The 22,459-nt window shown below is 46.0% G+C and overlaps 1 protein-coding gene and 1 long non-coding RNA gene across 9 annotated transcripts in view; one reads left to right on the top strand and one right to left on the bottom strand.

The window, feature by feature from the left end:
* The window catches only part of LOC133152287 (A-kinase anchor protein 13), a 48,814-nt gene extending 26,572 nt beyond the window's left edge, over positions 1-22,242 (top strand). For 3 of the 6 annotated variants that reach the window (XM_061275776.1, XM_061275779.1, XM_061275777.1), the window contains exons 11-38: positions 1,392-1,537; positions 2,371-2,726; positions 4,509-4,686; positions 4,758-4,860; positions 6,314-6,356; positions 6,422-6,536; positions 9,722-9,887; positions 11,386-11,453; positions 11,600-11,669; positions 11,998-12,148; positions 12,232-12,368; positions 12,474-12,620; positions 12,725-12,981; positions 13,121-13,246; positions 13,346-13,463; positions 13,672-13,920; positions 13,993-14,069; positions 15,108-15,289; positions 15,691-15,773; positions 15,848-16,036; positions 17,251-17,403; positions 18,068-18,141; positions 18,573-18,617; positions 18,806-18,856; positions 18,959-19,231; positions 19,347-19,526; positions 19,637-19,916; positions 20,075-22,242. In XM_061275776.1, coding sequence (XP_061131760.1) covers positions 1,392-1,537; positions 2,371-2,726; positions 4,509-4,686; positions 4,758-4,860; positions 6,314-6,356; positions 6,422-6,536; positions 9,722-9,887; positions 11,386-11,453; positions 11,600-11,669; positions 11,998-12,148; positions 12,232-12,368; positions 12,474-12,620; positions 12,725-12,981; positions 13,121-13,246; positions 13,346-13,463; positions 13,672-13,920; positions 13,993-14,069; positions 15,108-15,289; positions 15,691-15,773; positions 15,848-16,036; positions 17,251-17,403; positions 18,068-18,141; positions 18,573-18,617; positions 18,806-18,856; positions 18,959-19,231; positions 19,347-19,526; positions 19,637-19,916; positions 20,075-20,127 — 4,070 coding nt within the window. In that variant the 3' untranslated portion in view covers positions 20,128-22,242. The remainder of the gene's footprint in view (positions 1-1,391; positions 1,538-2,370; positions 2,727-4,508; positions 4,687-4,757; positions 4,861-6,313; positions 6,357-6,421; positions 6,537-9,721; positions 9,888-11,385; positions 11,454-11,599; positions 11,670-11,997; positions 12,149-12,231; positions 12,369-12,473; positions 12,621-12,724; positions 12,982-13,120; positions 13,247-13,345; positions 13,464-13,671; positions 13,921-13,992; positions 14,070-15,107; positions 15,290-15,690; positions 15,774-15,847; positions 16,037-17,250; positions 17,404-18,067; positions 18,142-18,572; positions 18,618-18,805; positions 18,857-18,958; positions 19,232-19,346; positions 19,527-19,636; positions 19,917-20,074) is intronic. The other 3 variants (XM_061275781.1, XM_061275782.1, XM_061275780.1) reach the window with 3 other exon arrangements.
* Positions 918-7,233, bottom strand: LOC133152369 (uncharacterized). Of its 3 annotated transcripts, none has more exons than XR_009714117.1 (4): positions 6,551-7,233; positions 5,486-5,588; positions 2,357-4,868; positions 918-1,568 (listed from the first exon to the last, which is right to left on the bottom strand). It is a non-coding gene; the product is annotated as an uncharacterized LOC133152369 (long non-coding RNA). The 3 variants fall into 3 exon arrangements; XR_009714116.1 differs by lacking the exon at positions 6,551-7,233 and having other exon boundaries at positions 2,357-2,811; positions 2,899-4,868; positions 5,486-6,426; XR_009714115.1 differs by lacking the exon at positions 5,486-5,588.
* Positions 22,243-22,459: the final 217 nt, after the last annotated feature.

Here is a 22,459-nt window from a genome sequence, read left to right as displayed (position 1 = left end):
ATATGAGAGGTTGTATTAAATTGTAGGAACAAGTTGATTGCCTCGGCGACCTTTGACGCCGAGCGACGGAGGCACTTTTGTCATTATTGTTGAGTAATTGTCAATTTACCGTAATTTTTGGACTATAAGTCACGGGGTTTTTTCATAGCTTGGGTGGGGGGGCGACTTATACTCAGGAGCGACTTATACATTTATATGTTTTTTTTTTTCACTTTTTTGGGCATTTTATGGCTGGTGCGACTTATACTCCGGTGCGATTTATAGTCCGAAAATTACGGTAGCCTTATTGTACTGAGCATGTTCAGCGGTTAAAGAGAAAATGCTTGAAAATGACATATATATATATATATATATATATATATATATATATATATATATATATATATATATATATATATATATATATATGTATATATTTCGTGAAAATTGCACTTTGACTTTGGAGAAACTGTCTGTGACTTTAGCAACTTCAATGTGTGTCAATGGAACGTCTCCATTTGTTTCCATAAGGGAGACAGGTGTGTAACAGACGCACACACACACACGACCTTACATTTCCTCTCAAGGCTGAAAAATGTTCTGTGGGAGGACAAAGAATAACTTCCTCTCTCGCCGAAATGATGCAAAATGAGAAAATGATGTCATCCATTTTGTGCCCGGGCAGCGGCTAAAGTAAGCTGGCTGTTGTCGGGCTCTTGCGGATTCTTCCTCTTCCTTTGTTTCCATAAATGTACAAAAGCTGCTGCTCTTTGTGCTTTACTTGTATGATGACATTGGATAGAAAACTTTTTTTTTTTTTTCCCCCCCATATACTCTGGTATATACATTTGAGTTTTGCCTCACAGGAGTAACTGTAAAAATTCCCAGATTAAAAAAAGATGGCCTTTATGTGATTCATGAAATTCATGAAAAACAAGTCTACAAAAAGTGTCTTTATTTTCCATAAGACGTGGCAGCACAAAATACTCGTCAGGTGGCAACAAGAGGAAAAAGCTGACTTTGTCAGTGTGACACCTCGGTTCAATTCGGGTTCAGGATGACGTAACTATCCATCCTCATGGCCTCTGATAATACCTCCAAAGTGGGGGAATTGACTTGCCGCATGGAAAAAATGCAAAGCAGTGCGAAAAGGGTCTCAAAACACACAACCGGTAGTTGTTTGCCTTCACGCTTCACACCAGAGAGCTATTTTCTTTTTTGTCCTGTCAAAGACAGTCAGCCATTGAGCCAATTTGTCTTTTCACACCTTCTCAAATTTCAAGAGCTCATTTCACCTTCTTGCCCAACAGCCTCGCTTATTGTGTTCACAGTGGGAAGTGAGATGAATTGCTCTCAGAAACTTGCTTATCTCCAAGCTGTTCAATTTTGACCATTGCGCGGTGTCTTTTCAGGGTCTTCCCGGTCGGCAACATTGCCTGCTTTGTCCAGCAGGACGGTCAGCAGCAACAGTTGCTCCTCGACCACTCACAGAGACTCGGGGAGCGATGCCGAGAGCTTGCTGAGCGCCGAGGTGGGATACGACAGCGTCTTCAACAAGGTTTGACCCGCTGCACCAGAATCTTTTTGCCCTAGAAGAAAAACAAATGTGACAGGTTATCAACCCGGTGGCGGACACCTCGGCGTGCCGCGTGCATTTAGATCTCCTCCTGGTTCGTGTTGTGCGAGGATAACATTAAGTCCTAAAGCGGGAGATGATTCCCTCTTTAAGTGCAGTCGGCCGGGTCACGTGGCTCGCCTGGATGAACCCCGGCGGTCACGTGATCTCTGTGACTTCCCAGAGGAAGTCGGGCGGGCTGGCACAAAGCCCACCTTTCACGACCGGCTCTCCTGACAGACGTGTCTCTGTGACAGGCTTGTCGCGCCGCAGCTGGTGGCACAAAAGGCCACAGTTCGAGCTCGCACCTTCAAATGAACTCTTAATAGACTGTTTGTGCGTGTGCGCGCGTGCGTCTGTATGCGTCGCCCGTTTCCCACCGCAGCAGATATTATTGAGCTCAAACAGTCTTGATTAGGCAGTGACCCTGTGTGACCTTGCCGAGGTAGCCACCACGATGCTGAAATTTAGTAGTGATTGGAAAAATGTACACCATCATAGGAAAGACACATTTTGACAAGTTTGAAAATATCTACGGAAATTAATCAAACACTTTACAGATGGGTAAAATTTTGAATAAAATAAAATAAAATGGAAAATAATTGGAATGATTGAAATCTAAAGTTAATAAATTAGGTTTTGTTACACTGGTGATAATCCCTTCAGGGGAAAGTCAAGCAGTTGCCTCTTGGCTTTAAAAAGTTCTCCCCAAAGTTCCTTTCTACTTTTCAAACCAAAACAAACAACAGTCTGTCATCTCACCTCAATTGTGCCAGAATGACGAGCGAGTGACGGGCGGTGACAGCACCAGCGAGGTGTCCATCTCCTGCTCCTCCACGGACGACACGGCCAGCGTGGGGCCGTCCAGCTCCAGCCCGGACGGCAGCCAGGGCCTGGGTAGCAGCGGCTGGAGCCCCGAGGGCAGCGTCCACCCGGGGGCCCCCGTGCCCGCCGCCGCCGCCGACGGAAGTGTCGCCGGCGACGCCGAGGAGGAGGCCAAGGACAGAGTGAGCGAGGTGCCGCGGCGCTCCTGTCTCCTGCGCAGCAGCCTGCGCTCCCTCTCGCCTCTTCGCCGACACAGTTGGGGACCCGGGAAGAACAACGGAGGAGGCCCTGCCATGAACCAGAGGAGGTAAACACCACCCCGAGTCGGCGGGAGAATTATCTTTCACTTCCTATCTTTGTCTGATTCGTCACCTCCCAGCTGCAAAGGGAGACTGACACGTCACAGGAGAAGGTATAGATTAGATTTTTTCCGTGTTCTGGTAGATGCAGAGCCCCCCGTCTTGCACATGTGCTTTTACCAAACAACCGCTGCATTGTTGTTCTTTCCCCAGAGGCAGCGGTTGTGGGTGTGGTGTGTGCTTCTTGCTGCTCGGAATGCACAAGGACCACATGAGTGTTTTAGTAGCTCTCGTGTTGCTTAAAGAAAATATGACACACACACACACACACACAAGGAATAATGAGAAGATCTTGTGGTCTGAGACTAGCGTTTTACAATTCCCTAAACGGACGCACATGAGACCGAATCGATGTCCTCGTGATCGGTGGTGTTTGCTTTTAATATCCAAACATGCTGTGGCGACGACGTCGGGAACACGCGGAAAGGAAAAAAAAATCGTCCGTCGTTCAAACAATTAGGTAAACAAGTGAAAATGGTTGGATTTGAATATCTGAAAGGGAAAGAGATTCTTTCCACGCGTCAAAATCGGCCGCCCCACGCCTGGATTTGCCTGGCCTGTCTCATCGCTCATCCCGTCCCATCAGTCAGTCAGCGGGCCATGTTAGCAGCTGCCGCTCTGATTCATGTTGGCAGACGACCTCGGGGCTCCGCAAAGCGCCGCGCGATAATAATGTCATGAAGCGGGCCTCGGCGTGACGGATACGTTTGCGGCCGACTCCCCGAGGATAGGTGAGTGCTTATCTGCACTCCGACAATCAGCCAAGTCACGGGCGCTTTTGGTCCACTTGAGGTTAATTATGTTCCGATGTGACGGGCCGATGATTTGCTGGATAATGGGGTGCCATGCAAAACCTCAGGGCTGCGGCGGAGATAAGGGAGATTTATCAGCGCTGCAGCCGGCCGGGCTAGCTCATCCCGAAATGTAGCCGCTGGTTTTCGCCTGCCTGTGATTGCCGCATCGGGATTTCCTTATTCAGCCGCCTTTGTTGTGAATCCCGTTCAAATAATCTGTCATCTTTAGCCGATTAAAGTCATGGCCTCAATTCAAATTTCATTCCGAGTCCTGTCCAACGACATCGGCAATGGTCGCCGTTTCAGTTAGTGCACATGGTGGCGTACTTGGCCATTGTTTCTTTCAATTTGTGTCGATATTGCAGAGCCGTGACCTGAAAGTCATCTCAGGTCATAAAGCGTCACATCATAAAGCCGTCGGATAGCTGGTGCCTACTTTGAAGAATGTAGATTATGAAATGTTGGTGGTAGATATGTCATACTTAAAACACAAAACCCGGAATTAAATATTTAATTTGCATCTTTTTTTTTTTTTTCTTCATTTTTAATTTTTTGTATTTTATTTAAAGATGTATTTAATACTTGGAACGAAATCATTTTCACCGTTTTAATTATAAAGCATGCCACTTGACTTTTTTTTCCCATTGATATTTATGGTATATATATATTTTTCGTTGATTTGTGTTTATTTTTGAATATTCATTTATGCCGATGTTTTTCAAATGAATTCATCCTGTGTGTATTACACCGATTTGACTTTTATGTTTACTCTTTATGTTTTATTACAATATGCGGCTATAAAAACAGTTTGACTCCGTAAACAGTTGTCTTGTTTTGGCCAAGTCGTGCAAGCAAAAACAACTAGTAAAACTGTAAACCAACCGATTACTTTGACATGACCGCAAGCCGTAATGTTGTTTCTCTGTGTCGGCACAGCTACAGCCTGGAGGGCCTGAGTGGCAGCCAAGACGAGGCCCGGGGCCCGGCCAGTCAGGGCGCCCGCATTCTAGAACCTTCCAGAATGCTTCAGCACGACGCTGACGAGCGTGGCTCACTCGTGTCGCTCACCGAGGAGCAGGAAGAAGCGGGGCCGCCGTGCGGGCTAGAAAAACAGGTGGGCTCTCACCCAGGCGCTCTGGTTCTGTCGTTTGACTCGTCTCACCCTCGACTCTCCCGCCGCCACAGAAGTCGAGGCGCTATCGTCCCTTGAGGAACAGCTGCCCTCCGATGACGCTGCCCCTCACCAAGTCCGTGTCCATGCTCGCCATCAGCCACAGGGACATTGATGGTGAGTGGCTGAGTTGATATGTGACAAATGAAAAGAAAAAAAAAAAGGTCAAGATAGATAAACATGTTTCCTCCGCCTGCGCTTTTAGTAAAATTTGTCGTGATGTGTAAAAGGCATCTGGTTGAGTTGTGTTGTTTTATTAGGGAAGGGACCGCTTTTTTTAATTTTTTTATTTTAAGGAAGTGTTTTCTTAATATGTCATTAACCGCAACGTGGCAGACGAGCTGTCGGTTCTTTATTTGTCATTGAGCGCTTGCTTTGGTTCTTTCCCCGCCTGCGCCCTCACCAGTGGTGGGACGTCTGCGCCGGAGGAGGCGGATTTCCTTCTCCTTCAGCCTTTCCCCAATCCTCACAAAATCTAAGTCTCACTCCCTTTACGGCGACTCGTCCACTAGCGACGATGACGATAACGTCAGTAAGTATTTAGCCGAAGGCCAACGGGATGTGCGACGTGACCCTTAGACACCCTGCAGTTCCTTGTGCATCCAACAGGGGTGGGCAGACTGTGGCCTGTGTACCCATAATGGCTTTTTTTTTTTTTTTTACCTACCCTGTTTATTTTTGGACAACAACAAAAATCTAATGTGACTCTTAAGGGGCAAACGTTTGCCCACCCTTGGCCTACCATGTGAACATCCTCTTCTCCAGTTGACATTGGACTTTTATAAGGAAGTCCACGAGCACCAAAATGCACCAGCGTCCAGATGAGGTTGGCTGAGGCAGGAGAGCTAAAATATACATGGGAAAATGAATTATGAATTGCAGCCCCCCCCCAAAAAAAGCACCTCATGCTTTATGCTGACTAGTTTGATAAAATTCTCCTGAAAGTTAAGACATCTTTCATGGAGCTCAACTTGCCAAAGTTTTTTGATTTGGAATGACAGCAGACATTTTTGAACAATTCATGACAAAGGGCTTCGAAATTCAGTCATTTGGCTGACAAGCATTGAACGCAGATGCTCCGGGGACCGCAGGACATGGATTATTTAATTTCCCGCCCTGCTTTTTTGGAGCCCAGACTCGTTGACCAGGCGGGAGAAATATTTGTGGCGCTTAATTGTTTTTGGCGACTCTATTCCTGCTGAGCAAACAGTTGCATATATTGTACAGCGATATATTGCAGACAAGCGTGCAGTGGACTTTTCAGTCCGTCTGGATTCTCTCGAGTCCTTCTGTTTGTTTCTGTTGTGGAAGGGGAGAGGTTGTCATGACGAACTGGCAAGAGTTGATGGCATTGAGTGGCAGGTCTGTGTCGTGATTGAGGGAAAGTGCAGCCAAATGTATCTCGCTTAATCTGTTCACTGGGCTCCAGCACACTTTGGTTTGCTTTTCTCCCTCATTTCTTGATTTTTTTTTGGATCACCACCGCCTTCCCTACTACTTTTGTTTTGGTAGAGCAGATACCCTTTGATGGAGCAGTGGCTTTTTTTTGACCTGCTTGTTTTCTTTGCAGGTATGAGGTCTTTCTCCAGCCCGTCTGGGTCGCTCGCGTACAGGTCAGTGCACCTCCTTAGTGCTCACGCTATCCAAATGTCATGTCTCACTTTTTTTTGCTTTGTAGCATATCGGAGGAGGAGCCCGGGCCGCTGCGGAGCGACACCGAGGCAGGCAAGGGTACCACCAAAGTTAGCCGCACCTTCAGCTACCTCAAGAACAAAATGTACAAGAAGAATAAGGTGAGGCCGCTCACCTGAATTTTAAATTCTCCTCATCAGTCTCCTTTTTTGGAACGTATAGTGAGATAGCAGTTAGCACGTCTCCGTGGTTTTGAAATCGGGCTCTTGCCGCGGCTCGGAGCCGCCATGCGCAAACTGGCCGCCTGTCGTCAGGGCGTCAACAACAAAAGGCTGATTGCAGAAGTGCCGGCCTCACTTCCTTTTTGTCACTCGGCGCAATGGCGTCTCGCTGCCGCTTCTTGTAGCCACCGTCGCCACTCAGCGATGTCATGCAGGGGGCTGATGCGGAGCCATGGCTTCTCGCTGAGGAAGTGGAAGGGCTGGCACCAGGTAGGGCGACCGGCATGGGTCTGGCGTCAGATGGTCTTTGCGGCAAGATCTCAAACGGAGCTTTCCGGTCGTTAAAAGTGTCGCAAAATGTGCTCCCTTGTGTTTCTTCTCTGCTTCCTGACAATCCCTGAAGTGGCAAAGATGTCGTCTTATTATCAGACTTTGTGAGACTCGCCGTTTTCCATTGTTGGTCAAAAAGCGGTTGTGGCAGGAAGTGCAAGTTTCGACACAGTCAGACGTTCAGAAGAGTTGGAAATCGTGTATACTGAGATAATGGCGTGTTCCTGGAAGGCGAGCGTCTTCTCGTTGTTCAAATGTTCCTATTCCGAGGTCATCATGACAGTTTTCTTTTTTTGTAACGCTCTGGTGTTGGCATTGCTAAAAAAAATAAATAATAAGACTAGCATGGTATTAATTCTTTTGATACTTTTTGAAGTCTCAATGTGAAGTCACACGAGAGTTTCTGCGCGACTATTACGAAATAGACTTTTCCTAAAGATTGCTCTAAGTTTCCACATATAGATTTCGAGCAGGATGTTTCTTCTGAGATTTGTGCCCGGGAGCCGTTGCCTTGTTAACCTGAGTTTTGGAAACACCGCTGCGGTCGTTTCCTTTGGGTTTGGGTGGATGCTGAGTGACGTCAAGCCGTGAGAATAGGAGCTCTTGTTCTTCTCCACATCACTTCATCGGAATTGCGATGACCCGACGGCAGCGGGGGTGACGTCACCGCTCTTTTCTGTCTATACAACAGTGCCCGATGAGGGAAAGGTCGGGAAAAGCGAATTCCCAGACGGAACGTCTCTGTCAGCTGTCACGCTTCCCGGGAGGAACCGGAGTCATCTTACAACTGTGTCATTCTCAATCATTGACGGCATTTAAAGTGCGACTTTATTCGACCAAGTTACTCTTGGGTTGACTAACTATTTCTAAACATGCAAGCGGTGAGCAAGCACTTTTGTGGCGACAGTTTCCATCTTAACCGCAGCCCCAATTGGTTGCTCGAGTCAATATGATGAGAAGCTAGACTAAACCTGTCTGAGCTTCACGCTTTTTATTTTTTTGTTTTTATAAATGCAATTTGGGCGGAGCATGGCATCAAGGTTGGATAATTGTTTCAAGCATTCACCCCCCTTCCTTTATCGCCGCTGTAACGTTTGTCGTGAAATCGCTCGGTATACCGTTTTTTTCCGTGTATAGTGCGCAATATTTTCCTAATTTATTGTCCTAAAATCTGGGGTGCGTATTATACATGGGTACAAAGAAAAAAAAAATTAATTTTTTTTTTTTTAATTATTATTTTTTTTTTTTTTAAATAAAGTCATGGTACAACAAAACCAACAACAGGACTGACCGACAAAGTCGTGGAACAAAAAGACAGGGTGACATTACCAAAGACAGGAACAGAATGACAGTAACACATGCAATGATCCAACGGTGAGCGAGGGGCAGACAGGACTTAAATACAAAACACGTTACATCGATTGAGGTGACACAGGAAGAGCGGGGTGACACGAACAGAAACTATGGCAACCTAGACACGTAGCAAAACTGGGGACGAGACATGACAAATCTCCCCCGAAATAAAACTCACCTTTCTTCTTGTTTGTTGTCAATCGCGCATCGCATTCAGCCATCCTGCCCAACACACTTAGTAAAATTCATAATTGACGACACATCGTTTGATGCGATGGTGCAATCCTCGATGGTGTGTTATTGTCAAATATTGTTTGTTTTTTAATCTCCATCGCGGACCGGACGTCATACGGAGGCCGCCATTACAGATGCGCAGAACGGTTGCGCAAGACACGTCAGCTATATAAAGAGCGAGAGTTCAGTTCTCCACCTATTAGTTTCAATTCACAGTTTAATTAGCAGTTTCAATCAGCAAATAACAAAATGCGTATTACAGGTAATATTTTATTTCACAACACTTTGCCTTGTTCCTTTCGTCTCTGCTGTTCATTTCAAACACGCTCCATACGACCGCAATGCTCTTGTATCAGACGCTCGCTCGATCACCTGCTAGTTTGCCGTCTGTCACAATGTACCCTACACAAATCCGAAACATTTGTTGCGGCTCCGAGTCACGACGAGGGGCAAGTTTTGGTTTCCAAGGGTGTTTTTATTCCTCTTCAACGTCTCTCCCATACAGAGCCGCCGTGTGCGCACGGAGCGCGGTGGTGCGTTTAGGGGCAGTCGGAGAAATCAACGCCAACAAAAAAAATGACATCCAGCCTAGTTAAGACCATACCAAAGACTTTAAAAATGGGACCCATTGCCTCCCTGCGTGTGTGACGATCTTTAGGACTTAAAAAAAAAAAAAAAAAAAAATTTAAAAACAAATTAAAAAAAATTCATAAAAATTGGGTGCGTATTATACATGGGTACAAGCTTTTTTCCAGCATCAGCATGCCATTGTTAGGGGTGCGTACTATACATGGGGGCGCACTATACACGGAAAAAAACGGTAGTTTAGCAGCTGGTGTAGTAAAAAGAAAGAGGAAATGCGCATCAGGTGCTTCCTTCCTCCTGCATTCTGCAGTCTTGTCCTTCTTGTTTTTTTTTTTCTTTTGCAGACGGCACACAGGGTCAAGCCCGTGTTGCGTTTTGATTGTGAAAAGCGCCCCAAAGTGAGCTCAACTCCAAGATGTAATGAAGCAATTAGTTCTTTGCGTAAATAATGGGCCGCTTAATATTCCGGGACCCCCCTGTCGACTGATAATGCCGCTCAGCTGGATTCCGGATCCCGATGAGGGATTTCCAAGCGTGTCTTTTTTTGTTTCTTTTTTTGCCCGACTTTCACGCTCCTAAGTCACTGTTTTTGTTTTGTGTGCCCGTGTGCTCCATCTGTGCAGGAAAAGGAGAAGGACAAAAAGGAGAAGGAGGCCGCCAAGGAGAAAGACAAGAAGGCAGTCAACGGGCATCACTTTGCCGCCGTGTGCCCCGGCCAGGTGCCGCCGTGCTCCCACTGCTCCCAGTGTAACAAGGCCCTCAGCAGCAAGGAAGTCTTCCAGTGCACGTGTAAGTGCCGTCACGTGTCTTCCCCCCCCCCCCCTCCCCTCCCCGCACAATGGAAGGAGATCAAGAAATTAGAAAAGTACATTGATCAAATCCGTTGATGAAAAAGTGATGGTAGAAACAGCTGCAGGATCAGTCACCAGTCTGGTCAGTGCGACGAAAGAGGGGAAAAAAAGCAAGAAAGAGGATGTCGCTGCTTGCGCAAGATTTTGACGCAACAGTGTGAAAAAGCAGAAAGCAGCTTTCTGCTCATATGTCCCGTCGTTGTGCTTCGGAGGGTCTTTCCAGGCAGATGCCGGCCTGGAAGACGTTCAGGCATTTGTACAGTCGCCCTTTTGTGAGAGCTCGAGGCAATGTGCGGGGCCTGCCGCCGCGAAATGTCATAAAAAAAAACTCGTAAAAGCGTTTTAAGAGGAGAAAATGAGTGTGGGTCTCCGAAGCAATAATGGGCCTGTTGCGTAATCTGCAAGGTGAAAACAAAAATAAAAATCGCAAAGCATTCCATTAAAAAAAATAAATTACAAATAAAACCAAAAACAAATTAGGCAAGAGGAATACATTAAAAATGCAAAACAAATTATTTTAATGAAATATTGAAGTACAAAAAAAAGAATAAAATCATGAATATATGTTAAAATACTACAAATAAAATGTAAATACATGAAAATGAAATGACTTTTTAACGGTTTTGAAATTAAAATCAACTGTAAAGAATAAAACTTATATTATATATATATATATATATATATATATATTTTTTTTTTAAATAAATGTGAAAACCTAAAGATTACATAGGAAATAAAGAGAAAATACGACTAGAATACCCACAAAATATAAACTTTTAAGCAAAACACTAACAGTAAAAATATGAGAAACGTAATTCTTTCACTCTGACTCAAACTAAGTGCTATCATTGACATCATTGTGAAAGTAGGAAGTGCGCACTTTCACATATAAGATGGTGTTTTCAAAAATACAAAGGCGAGGGGTTATTTCCATTTTACCAAGCACCAAGTTAAAGGTCAGAGGTCATGGATGCTTTTGATAGACAACCACTGTGACTGTGTCTTTGTGATGAATTTTTAGAACCTACGTGTGTGAAATGGCAGGGCAGAACTTTTGTCATTGTTGCTTTTCCGTAGTGGATTCAGTCCTCTCTAAGTGCACCTTTTCTTTTTTTTTTTAGCACTTTTCAGTAGTAGCGGTAGGGAAAGATGATGTATGATTCTCCATTGGAAACAAGAGTGTATTTGTCCTCCAAAACTCTAGCCGAAATCACACTTTGGCATTCTCCCTACGGCTGAGAAACTTTCCCATGCATAGCAATGGCTAATGTGTTTGTCAGCCATCTTAGATTCCCCCTCAGTATTACCCCCGTGTTGCATCACACACCGCAATATGCTTTTCATTAGCCGGCCAGTTTTCCAGCCACCACACCTTTTTTTTTTTTTTTTTTTTTTCCTTTTTTTTCCACCCGTCGATCTCCTGCTTTTCTTTCCAGACTGCAACGCCTGCGTGCACAAGGGCTGCAGGGACGCCCTGGCCGTTTGTGCCAAGGTGAAGATGAAGGTAGAAAAGCTCCACCATGTTGTCCCGTGGGCCAATACTTACTCTTTCTCTCTCTCTCTCTCTCTCTCTCTCTCTCTCTCTCTCTCTCTCTCTCTCTCTCTCTCTCTATTGCTTTCTCTCGCTCTGGTCCTTTTAATGCTGGCCAGTTGCCCAGGCAGCAGTTTAACACAGTGCCAGATTCCAGCTCCTTCCCTGGTGTCACCATGAGGAACAAATGTGAGTTGCGGACATCAGACGCAGCTGTAAACGTGCAGTCATGTACAGCGACGTTAGCTACACGCACAATGTCAAATGTCAATTCAGCAGAAGCGCTGAAGCATTAGCAGTAGCATTTGTTTTTACATGTAAAACCGTTTTTCATAGTTTTTATAATTTCTTTGTTTTTATTAACATGAATGATTTCAACTTTTTCTTTTGAATTATTTTTCTTTGAATATTTTTCCATTTCAGTTTTAACTTAAATTTAAAAAAAATATATATTTCAAAGTAATATTTGAATTTATTTCAAAAGACTAACTGAGCAGTTTGCTCTTTTCCTGTCCAGCGTGCGGGACGAGGGAACGCCCCTGGTCAGCCGTCTTGTCCCCAGAGGACCACACGTCTATGACGTTGCCGCAGTCGCGCCGCCACACCAGCCTCATGCCTTTCCACGGCAACAACTTGTCCAAAAGTCTGTCCATTAGCAACATTGCTGGGTGAGCTGGGCAGGACGATTTCCGCCATGACGGCATCTTGCCCTAATATTTCGACATTAACTTGAGCACGTGTGTGTGTGTAGTCCAGTGTTTGACGAGATTCCCATCAAGGGCCTGCGCTATCTTTCCCAGTCCACCGACTCGCTCAACAGGACGAATCAGGTCACAGAGTCCATGGAATCACTCACCGACGAAGGTCATTACACACCATCGCAACCATGTAAATAAATGGAGACCGATTACGATGCCTTTATGAGTGACGCATTTATTTATAAAAAAAAAAACCAAAAAACAGAACTGGAAGTTTGGCCGGTGCTCGTTGCAGGGACGGAGATGATTGACAGCCAGCTGATGGGCGAGTTTGAAGGCGAGGCCAAGGAGATGGAGGCCGACTCGTGGAGTTTAGGAGTGGAGCAGCAGTACCTGCAGCAGCTGGACCGCAATTTGGTCAAGAGGCAGGATGTCATCTACGGTACATACATGCCACCACCTCACTCAAACCTAATGGATGATGAAGCCATCACGTCCAAATATTTTCATCAGTTCTTGACTCATTTTTGGATGTTTAATGGGCAGAGCTGATGCAAACGGAGATGCACCACATCCGCACGCTGCGCATCATGTCGGAGGTGTACAGCAAGGGTCTGCAAAAGGAAGTGCAACTGGAGCCGCAGATCCTGGAGCGGCTCTTCCCCGCCCTGGATGAGCTGCTGGAGCTCCACACGCAGGTTCTCCTGCGGCTGCTTGAAAGGAAGCGCGAGAGCCAGCCAGAGGTCGGGCGCTCGGAGCGAGGTGTCGTCGTCCACCGGATAGGGGACATCCTTCTCGGCCAGGTGAGGGACACCTTCAAATGGGCAATCATCACGTTCACTTTTTTGCCATCCAAAGCACGTTATAATGTTACGACGAATTAGGAAAATAAAAAAAAAATTGCTTCCACATCACTAACTTTGCAACTCATTATTTGCCAAGTTCTCGGGATGCAACAGCGAAAGCATGAAGAGGATCTACGGGAGGTTCTGCAGCCGCCACAATGAAGCCGTCAACCTGTACAAGGACCTTCTGACCAAAGACAAACGCTTCAAGGCCTTCATCAAAGTACGCCCATCTTATCTTCTTCTTCCGCGGTTGGAGTTAAGGGGCTGCTTCCAACCAATTACGACACAAATTGATGGATGTTCTCTTTGATTCATTTAGAAAAAGATGAGCAGCAGCATTGTTCGGCGTCTCAGCATCCCAGAATGCATCCTGCTTGTGACCCAGAGGATAACCAAGTACCCGGTGCTGATTCAGAGGATCCTGCAGCACACGAATGGTTAGACGAATGCCGTGACCGGCGACCCTTGAGCTCTTCATTCATACAAATGATGTTCATCTTTCTATAACGGGGGTGGAAATCCACAATATGGACAAAGCAAAAAAAAAATCTTCATTGTAGATTTCCCTTCCCACATGCCTTGAACACAATTACACTCGAAAGCAAAACCTGACTTGGCAGCTCACTGACTTCCTCCTGGGTGCAGAGGGCGACGAGGACCACGAAGGGCTGTCAGAGGCGCTGCGCCTGGTAAAAGAACTGATCGCCGGGGTGGACGGCCGCGTGAACGAGCACGACAAGCGGCGGCGCCTGAAGGATTTTCACAGCCGCACCGACAGCAAGTCCATCATGATGATGAAGAGTGGGCAGATCTTCGCCCGCGAGGACCTGCTGCGGCGGCGTCTCGTCCACGACGGCGCGCTCCAGCTCAAGAGCAGCCAGGGACGCCTCAAAGGTGACGATACTTCCCTAATCATCCGGGGGGGGATGCCGAAAACGTGTTAATAACTTCTCTCTGTCTTCTCAGACGTCCACGCGCTGCTCCTGTCGGACGTCTTGGTCTTTCTTCAAGAGAAGGACCAGAAATATGTCTTCGCCATGCTGGTGAGTCAGAAAAGAAAAATCTCTATTGCAAAACGAAACGCTCCAAATTGAAGTATTAATATTTCAAATGACGTAAAATATTAATGTGGATAGTGTTTTTTTTTTTTAATCATTTTAATCTTAAAGATAAAAAGAAATGGTAGGCCATCTGGCAAGTATCACAGACAAAACTTTGCATGCAAGAATGTGTGGGGAAAAAAAAAGAAAACTTGTCATACAATTAAATAATATTACGCTATGTATCACATAGCCACAAGCTTTTTTTTCCCCACCTCGCACCCAGAGTGAGCGAGAGAAAGGGGGATGTGGTGACCTGCGGCAAAAAAAGCCACACTCATCATGGTGAAATTGCCCGGCCATTTCTGAGCGCCGGCCTTTAAAAAGACAAACAACATGTTTGTGGATCGGAGGCCAGCCTTGGGCAAAAACACGAGAGGTGGTGGAGCGCAGACCTCCGCCAAGTCCAAACCGTCCGAAAATTCAACTCATGGCAGTAATGCATGTTAAGTGGGTTTTCTGCAGCGCCATCTGCTGGATCTGGTGGGCCACTGACCCACTTGGCCCCGAGCCGAGCGGTCTGTAACAAGAAAAAATAAAACAGCTCAATTTGTTTTCAATTTTCCCTCGGCGCAGTTTTGTGTTTTTCTTAATGGAATTGTGCAAACCAACCAGCGTGAAAAACAAACAGCGACATGCTTCCTCGTGGCCCATTACCAACAGCAAAAATCCTTGGCCCTCCACCTACGTCGATGTGGCCACATTGATTAGAAGAGTTTTTACAATCCTTGAATTTTATTTCCCTTGCGGATGAGGACTTTTACTATTTTGTATTGTTCTCCATCCTTGTTTTTATTCCCTTATTCCATCCAATGCTACTCTGCTTGTATTCATTCCCCTGCTCACTTTTGATGCTTCCTGTCATTTTTCCTTCATCACCACACTTCCTGCTCACTGCCTCATCATCATCGCCGCCATCCCTTTTCTCATGTCATGTGTTTTCCTCCTCCTCCTCCTCGGACCTCCCACCCACCCCTGTAGGACCAGCGCTCGACCGTCATCTCGCTGCAGAAGCTGATTGTGCGCGAGGTGGCCAACGAGGAGCGCGGCCTTTTCCTCATCACGGCAGGCATCGAGAAGCCGGAGATGATGGAGGTGCTGGCCAGTTCAAAAGAGGAGCGCAATGCCTGGATGCAGTTGATACAGGACGCCATGCAATCCATGTGAGTACCAATTCGATGGACACTATAAAAATCTTATCAGTTGTGATGTAGAAAAAAAAAATCTAATTTAAGTACGACAATGTACAATATTCACAGGTCCCTGATAAATACCAAATTTGTCTATTTGTATTTTCAATCTCTGCACTCCATTTGCAGCAATGTGCTTAAAAGGTTAACTATATTTTTTTGCATTATTTCTGAAAAGGCCCAAATAGGCCACAAGAGGATTTAAAAATGAAGTCTGAAAAGAGTCTCATATTTTCTGGGATTCACCGCAGAAGAATTGCTCCTCCAATTGAAGCAATTGTATGAATAATCTCAGGCTGGACTAGTGTTTTTGTTCATAAAAAGTTCTGTGAAAGTTAGAATAAAAGTGAATGCGTTGTCATCGTGCGGCACAGGGAGAGGGACGAGGACGAGGGCATTCCCAGCGAGACGGAAGAGGACAAGCGACAACTGGAGATCAAAGCCAAGGAAATGAGAGGCGAGTTAGCAATTTAATCCAAAATGTCCTCTGCTCTTCTGGCAATACTAAACTGTCCTAAATCCCTTCTTTAGATTTAATGAAGCAGAAGGATTCTGAGATCATGTCCCTGCTGGAGGAGAAGGTGCGGCTCTTCCGGGGCATGTGTGAGGGCTCCAGCCCGGTGGAGGAGGCCTGCCGGCCCAACGAGCCCTTCTTCAGGTCGCCCGGCGGGCCGGAGCCGCCCAGGGGGGCCTGCATCATGAAGGACGCCCTGCAGGAAGGTAAGCGGAGGAGGTTTAAATACCGCCGATGAGTCTTGTGCTTGGTAAGGCTGCCCGAAATGTTTGTTATTGCTTCCAGGCCCTGCTGCTTCTCTTCTAAATGCAAATTATTCTCACACTCCATTGTCCTTAAGGACACAGCTGCAGTCAAGACTGGTTCTGTTTCTCCGACAACACAATTCGGCAACTTGGGCGCTAAAGTGACTTTTAATGTCTTTTACCCCGCGTGCTATGCTAGCACATGGAGAATGCCGTAGAAATAAATGGCACGGCGAGAAATTCATGATGACTTCCATGATGTCAGGAGGTCCTTTTCACTTCTCACCTTGCACCTTACAAATCAGCGGAACATCTAAAAATAGTCCAGAGGTTCCGAAACAATTGTACACGACGTACTGATGTGATTCCGTGCCTGATGCACTATGATAGAAATAATGGCATGGCCCCTCTTACCGCGTTTTTATGATAAATGTCACTTTTTTGGTTAGAAGAGAGAACCTGAAGATGAAAAAAAATAGGGAAGAAATGTCATGCTCAGTCATAAACCGGCGCAGCATAGGCAGCATGATCATATCAGGCTCCTCTTTGCTCCATCTGACCTCCCCCTCCCTACCCTTCCTCTGTCTGATTTTCCATATCACAGCCGAGTACTAAAAACAAGAAAGCCTCGTCCTCCTTCGCGGTTGTCTTTGTTTGTTAGCATGTAGCCGTAGCAATTAGCGGTAACGAACACTGCGAGTCGACGTATAAAACCATCAATTCAAGGCCTGTTGACGACGTCTTGATTTGTACTGCGGTTCTTTTGCTTTTTGCACGCGTTCCGCCTCATTTCATCCGAGCACGCCGACGTTATTTCCACTTGATTAAAGAAAATACACGTTTGCCTCCCCCCCCCCTTCTCCCGTTAAACAACAATTTAGGCGTCCTGAAATTATTCACGGCGCTTCACTTTCTTCACATTGCTTACAACAAAATCGGATGTTTTCCCTCCAAGTGGCTCGACACGACAGACCGCGTATGGCCAACATGGCAGCAGCAGTAATGTGACTACTGACGCACACACACACACCGAGGTGAAGTCTCGTCAACATATTTGAATGTGAAGTACGTGGAACAGGTTGTTGCTTGGCAACCGTGAGTGTAACTCCGTTAGGCGGATGATTAGTTTACTGACCGTGCATTGATTTTTGTCTGCTTGTGTGTGCGTGCAACAGTGGAGACGCTGCAGAGCCTGGTGAACAGCAGCCTGGGTGGAGCGATGGCCGGCGTCCAAGACGGCGGAGGCGGAGCGCCCGGCTCGGGGTGCCTGCCCCGACGGGCCGAGACCTTCGGCGGCTTTGACAGTCACCAGATGCACCTCAGTAAGAGTAAGTGTGCTAGGTACAGACACGCAACCAAGTGGGAAGCAACAAAGTGACTCCTGCTCCTTTTTTTATTGCGCAATTAATTCAAGGTCCCACCTTTTTCAAGATAATTTGAGTTGGAAATGCCCTGGAAGCAATTTCCTGAGCTATTAAAATCAAAGGGAAAAAAAAAAAAAAAACACCTGCAAGAGTAGACAGCTGGGTTTCTCAGGAATATTCAATATGAGAAGAGTCCTCTATTGGATTGCTTTTTGACTTGACTTGAATATGGAAAAGGAGCTTTGCTTTGATTGGTGCTAAGCTGTCTGCTGGCGGCCAAGTATTCATCGAAAGCCGTTCATTCATTCATTCCTCAAGTCTTGCGAGGTTGCAGGTGATGCCGTTTTAGCGTTTGCGCGCCGTCGTCATTTTACCCGAGTCGAGTGGGCGACGAGAGAAAGTACTCGCGGCACTCTTGCTCCCATTTCAAACGGCGTAAACATCCAATTCAAACAAGGTCGCTGACTCATTTGGACCGACGCTTTGCATGAAAATGTGGGAGGGGAGGAAAAAAATATTTGGCAGTCATTGAAGGACTTCCACATTATGCACTAAAATATGTTCATTAGCCTCTCATGTCGCTTAATGAGATGGATCCTAATCCGTCTGTCTGTCTGGCGTCCTGCAGACGGAGACAAAGACGAGAGCGAGGACGCCGTCAGGGACCTGCGGAGGACTGAATCCGACAGTGTCCTGAAGAAGGTACGCAAAGCTGCGGATTTTTCGAGGCGTTTTATTGTCCAGGAGGAGCGATTATGGCAACTATATGACACGATATATAATTTGAGCAAAGAGTGGAATTTATTCTTGGATCCCTTCGATGATTTTTTTTTTTTCATTGTTCCCTTTTTTTTTTTTGTCAAAAGACAACACTGGTCAGCTGTGTATTCTTTTATTTCGTTCTTTCGCCCGCAGTGTCATGAATAACGGGCACAGATTACGTCATAATATTAATAGCCACGTAACTTGGTGGTTTCTCGTCAATTTGACCGTTTTTCGCTCCCTCTGTTACGCAAGTGTTACATAACGGTCTCCTTTTTTCGTACAACAGGGCAAGCCCACGCAGACACTCAAAAAGCACCCACACTCGCACGCACGTTGACACTGATTTTTGTCTTTGCGTGTGTCGGCAGGGAGGAAACGCCAACCTGCTGCAGCTGCTCAAGAGGAACAGCGAGGTAAAGAAGCCACTTCCCGTCGCTAACCCGATTAGCCAGGCCGCCGTTGACATGGGAACCCGCCGAGTTGGCGTTTTCCACCTCTGTGTAGCTTCGTCTCATAGGACACTTTGACACACTGTCCGTTTTGTAAATGGTAGATCGCCTATAAATCAATATGTATCGATTATGTCAATATTCACCAACAGCAGATGCTCCACAGCGTCTCCAACCTGCACTTCCTGCTCAGCACGCTGCAGGTAGGACACCATATTTTTATTTTTGTGCCTTTTACAGAAATATCTAGTTGTCAGAAATAAGCCGATGTCTTTAGGTCTGATGTTTTTTTTTTTTTTTCTCAGGCAGTTGTGGTGCAGCAGGACAGCTTCATAGAGGACCAACGTCAGGCACTGAGCGAGCGTTCGCCGTCGGCGTGCTCGTCGTCACGGCCCTCCTCGCGGCCCAGCTCGCTGATCGAACAGGAGAAGCAGCGGAGCCTGGAAAAGCAGCGGCAGGAGCTGGCGACACTGCAGAGGCAGCAGTCGGCGCACGCCGAGGAGCGGCGCCGGCGTGAGAAAGAGTGGGAACTCAGGGAGCGCCTTCTTGGCGACAAGGAGGCCATGCTCAAAGCACAGGTAGGTTAGGTCCAAGATGAACGACAGGAAAACTTGACTCGGCGAGATTCCTAGCCTCACCGACGTATCGGTACAATGCATGGAGGTATCATAAACGAAGCGGCCGTCATTGCAGGAGGAGGGTCTGTCCAAGCAGCAGCGGGCGCTGGAGGACGACAGGCGGGAGCTGGCGACTCGGAAGGAGGACTACCAGAGGGACCTGGAGAGGCTGCGAGACGCCCAGCGGAAGCTGGACAAGGACAGGGAGGCCCTGCAGAGGCAGCTCGACAAGATGAACGAGCTACGACGCGCTGAGGTAAACAACCAAAGTAGAAACGTGTGAAACGTGCCACTTGTTATTATTCACGCTCGCCGCCACTCGGGCTGAACGATTGCATTCGCAACATCATGACGGTTGATTTGCAGCGGACTCCCTCCACCGCTTCGGAAGAGTCCCAGTTGGCGGGAAGCTGCCAATCTCTTGATCAGGACCCCGCGGACGTGTTCTCCTCGTCTTCATCGTCTCAACGCTGCAAGGCCAAGACGCGCGGCCTCAACCCTTTCACTTCCTCATCATCTGGGCCGAGCGTCCCCAAGGCCGGCGAGGGCAACACGCAGCTCTCCAAGAGCCTGCTGCAGCTGGCCAAGAATCGTGGCAAGGAAGGCAAAGACAAGCGCAAGAAGAAGGTCAAGGGACAGGCCGCAGGTACAACTCAGTCCGAGTTAGAGGGTGTCTTTGGTATTAATATTCGTAAGGTATTCATCGCATTTTATTTAAAGAAAGCACAAAACTGAAAGATTTAATAAATGGTTAGCGGGTAAATTGTTCTTCCGTCCGTAACATTTGAACATTGTCCATTCCAGAGCCGCAGCAACTCTCAGAGGCTCCTTTGGATGGAGAGATCTTCTTCTGCTGATTCTCATCCTCCTCCTTTCCTCATCCCCGCTCAACGGCAAGACTTTCTCCCTTGGCCTCGCAGCCTCTCGCCACGCAGGAAGCGCCGGTCGGTGTTCGACCCACTTCCCTGTCTTGGTGGCGCGAGAGTTGCTCCAAACTTGCAGCATGTAAGCAAACCACCACAAAATGTCCGCCATTGATTTCGACCCCATCTTTTCATACCTCCTCTCGTTCTCGTGAACAAACTCTTTGGCGCGATTGGCGAGCGTGCACACACAAACGCACACAAGTTGTCGTGATGCGTCCAAATGGCGCTGGGCAAACAGACGGCGGGAATGTCAACAAGCTCCATATGGGCGCCGCAGCCTGAGAACAGAAAGCAATTTCATTTGAAAGCGTAGAGGGAAACATGCCAAAATGAAAGAAAGCATACTCTGAAGACAAACTCCACGTCGCTTTACTTTGAAAAGCCAGTCGCGGGCACCGTCAGCCAGTGGAATTATCGCAAAAGTGTTTAGCGTTGGCCGTTAGCGTCCGTCAGTTATGGCGCCAAGCACTTTGCTTACCGTTTTGTTGTTGTTGTTGTTTTTGGTCAAACTTGAGGAGACCATCTTGGTTGTTTTTTTAAGTGGCAAGAGAGTGAAGAAAACACGTCAGACATACAATTGAGTCACAAAATGTTGCCATACCTTGTTTTATTTGCGCTGAACCTTGTCCAACCCAAAGAGTTGACAGTCCTGCCGCATTTTGTGCTATAGGGCCTTTAAATCCAAAACAAAAATCCTGATCAAAATCTAAAAATGATCAAATTCCGAGATCCACATTTGGTTGTCTAACAAAAAGCCTGTTTAGCCAAATTCTGTCTTCCCCCCCCTAAAAAGCATTCCCTTGTTTTTCTGAATAACAAAATTCAGAGTTACTTGTTTTATTCATGTTGAATGTTGTCCAATGTGATGTGCAAAGCAGTTAAGTTTTTACCCCCCAAAAGTACATTCCTTGTTTTTCTGATCAAAATCTAAAAATCAAATCAATCTTTTTAAGTCCACACGAACGAACTCGGCAGCAAATCCAAATTCTGTGATCGGCGTTTTATTCGCGTTGTGCGTCATTGTTAGAGAAAAATCACCTGCTGCCAAATTTGGTGATTTCATTTCATTCAAAAACATTTCCTTGTTTTCCGAATAGAAGATAATCACTAATTAACTCTGTTATCTTTTCCACCGGATTTAAAGACTTTTTTTTCCCTGTACATTTTTTTTGTCTTAAAAAAAAGCAACTATAACAAAATTCTGTTCCAAATCGGGTGATTTGAAGATGCTTTTCCATCCGACTGCTCCGCTAAGCCGCCTCTGAATTTAATTCTGTTAGTTGGTGTTGAGTATGTAATGAAAAGCACAAACTGTCAAATGTCGTGTCCTTTTATACTTTAAAAAAAAAAATCTGCTTTTCCAAAGAATAAAAAAACTTAGGACATTTACTTTCTACCAAATTGATTAAAGACCTTGACTTCTGGGGGGTGTCTACTAAATAAATAAACAGATAGCTAAAAAGTCAAAGCATTTGGTGTGATACATTGGACAATGCCACTAACCAGATTATAATTTTATATGACTTGATCTGTTAGTTACCTGCAGGACGGGTAAAAGGAGACAGGAAGTTGGAGCGACTTTTTTTTTTTCTTTCTGACTTTAATGGAACGCTCCGGAATCACCAAGGGGCACTGTGGATTATGACGTTTTTTTGTTTTTATCCGTGACCTATTGATCCCATTTTAATGCATAAGTAACAATGAGCAGAAGGCAGCAGCTTTATTGTGGAAGGACAAACAGAGCTTCTACTTCCTGTAAGGGACAATCAAGACTCCGCAGAGCCTTTTTTTCTTCTCATGTTTTCAACGAGCTAGTGGCAAAATGCACTAAAAGATGGAAGAGCTTGCTTGTTTAAGTCTATGTGAAGTAAAAAAATACAAATGTAAATATGATTTATGTATAAAACAAATCCAATGTAAAAAGTTGCTTTGTGATTTATTACGATATTTTTTAAGGATGTTTTATTTATGTTCTATGTTCCCCCCTTTGGGGATGGTAAACAATGTAAAGTGATCTCTCACCTAATAAAAAAAAATATATATATATGCAAGGTGTTTTTGATTGAAATTTCAGATTGAATGAAAATTCGGGCTTTATTGAAGAAGTGAGCATGAATACGGTGAGTGTATTGGTTGTGATTAGCTGCTGCATGCTATGCTAATGTATGGCAAGTGTTTGGATGCTGATGCTGTGATGAGTGCAGAACAGATGGACTCTACTGTGATGGATGCCTTCCAATCAGTTCTTTGTTTTGTGTTAAAG

Source organism: Syngnathus typhle, linkage group LG4, assembly GCF_033458585.1.
Source record: "Syngnathus typhle isolate RoL2023-S1 ecotype Sweden linkage group LG4, RoL_Styp_1.0, whole genome shotgun sequence".
Classification (NCBI taxonomy): Eukaryota; Metazoa; Chordata; class Actinopteri; order Syngnathiformes; family Syngnathidae; genus Syngnathus; species Syngnathus typhle.
The sequence above is the reverse complement of the archived record's forward strand: the minus strand, read 5'-3'. Positions and strand labels throughout refer to the sequence as shown.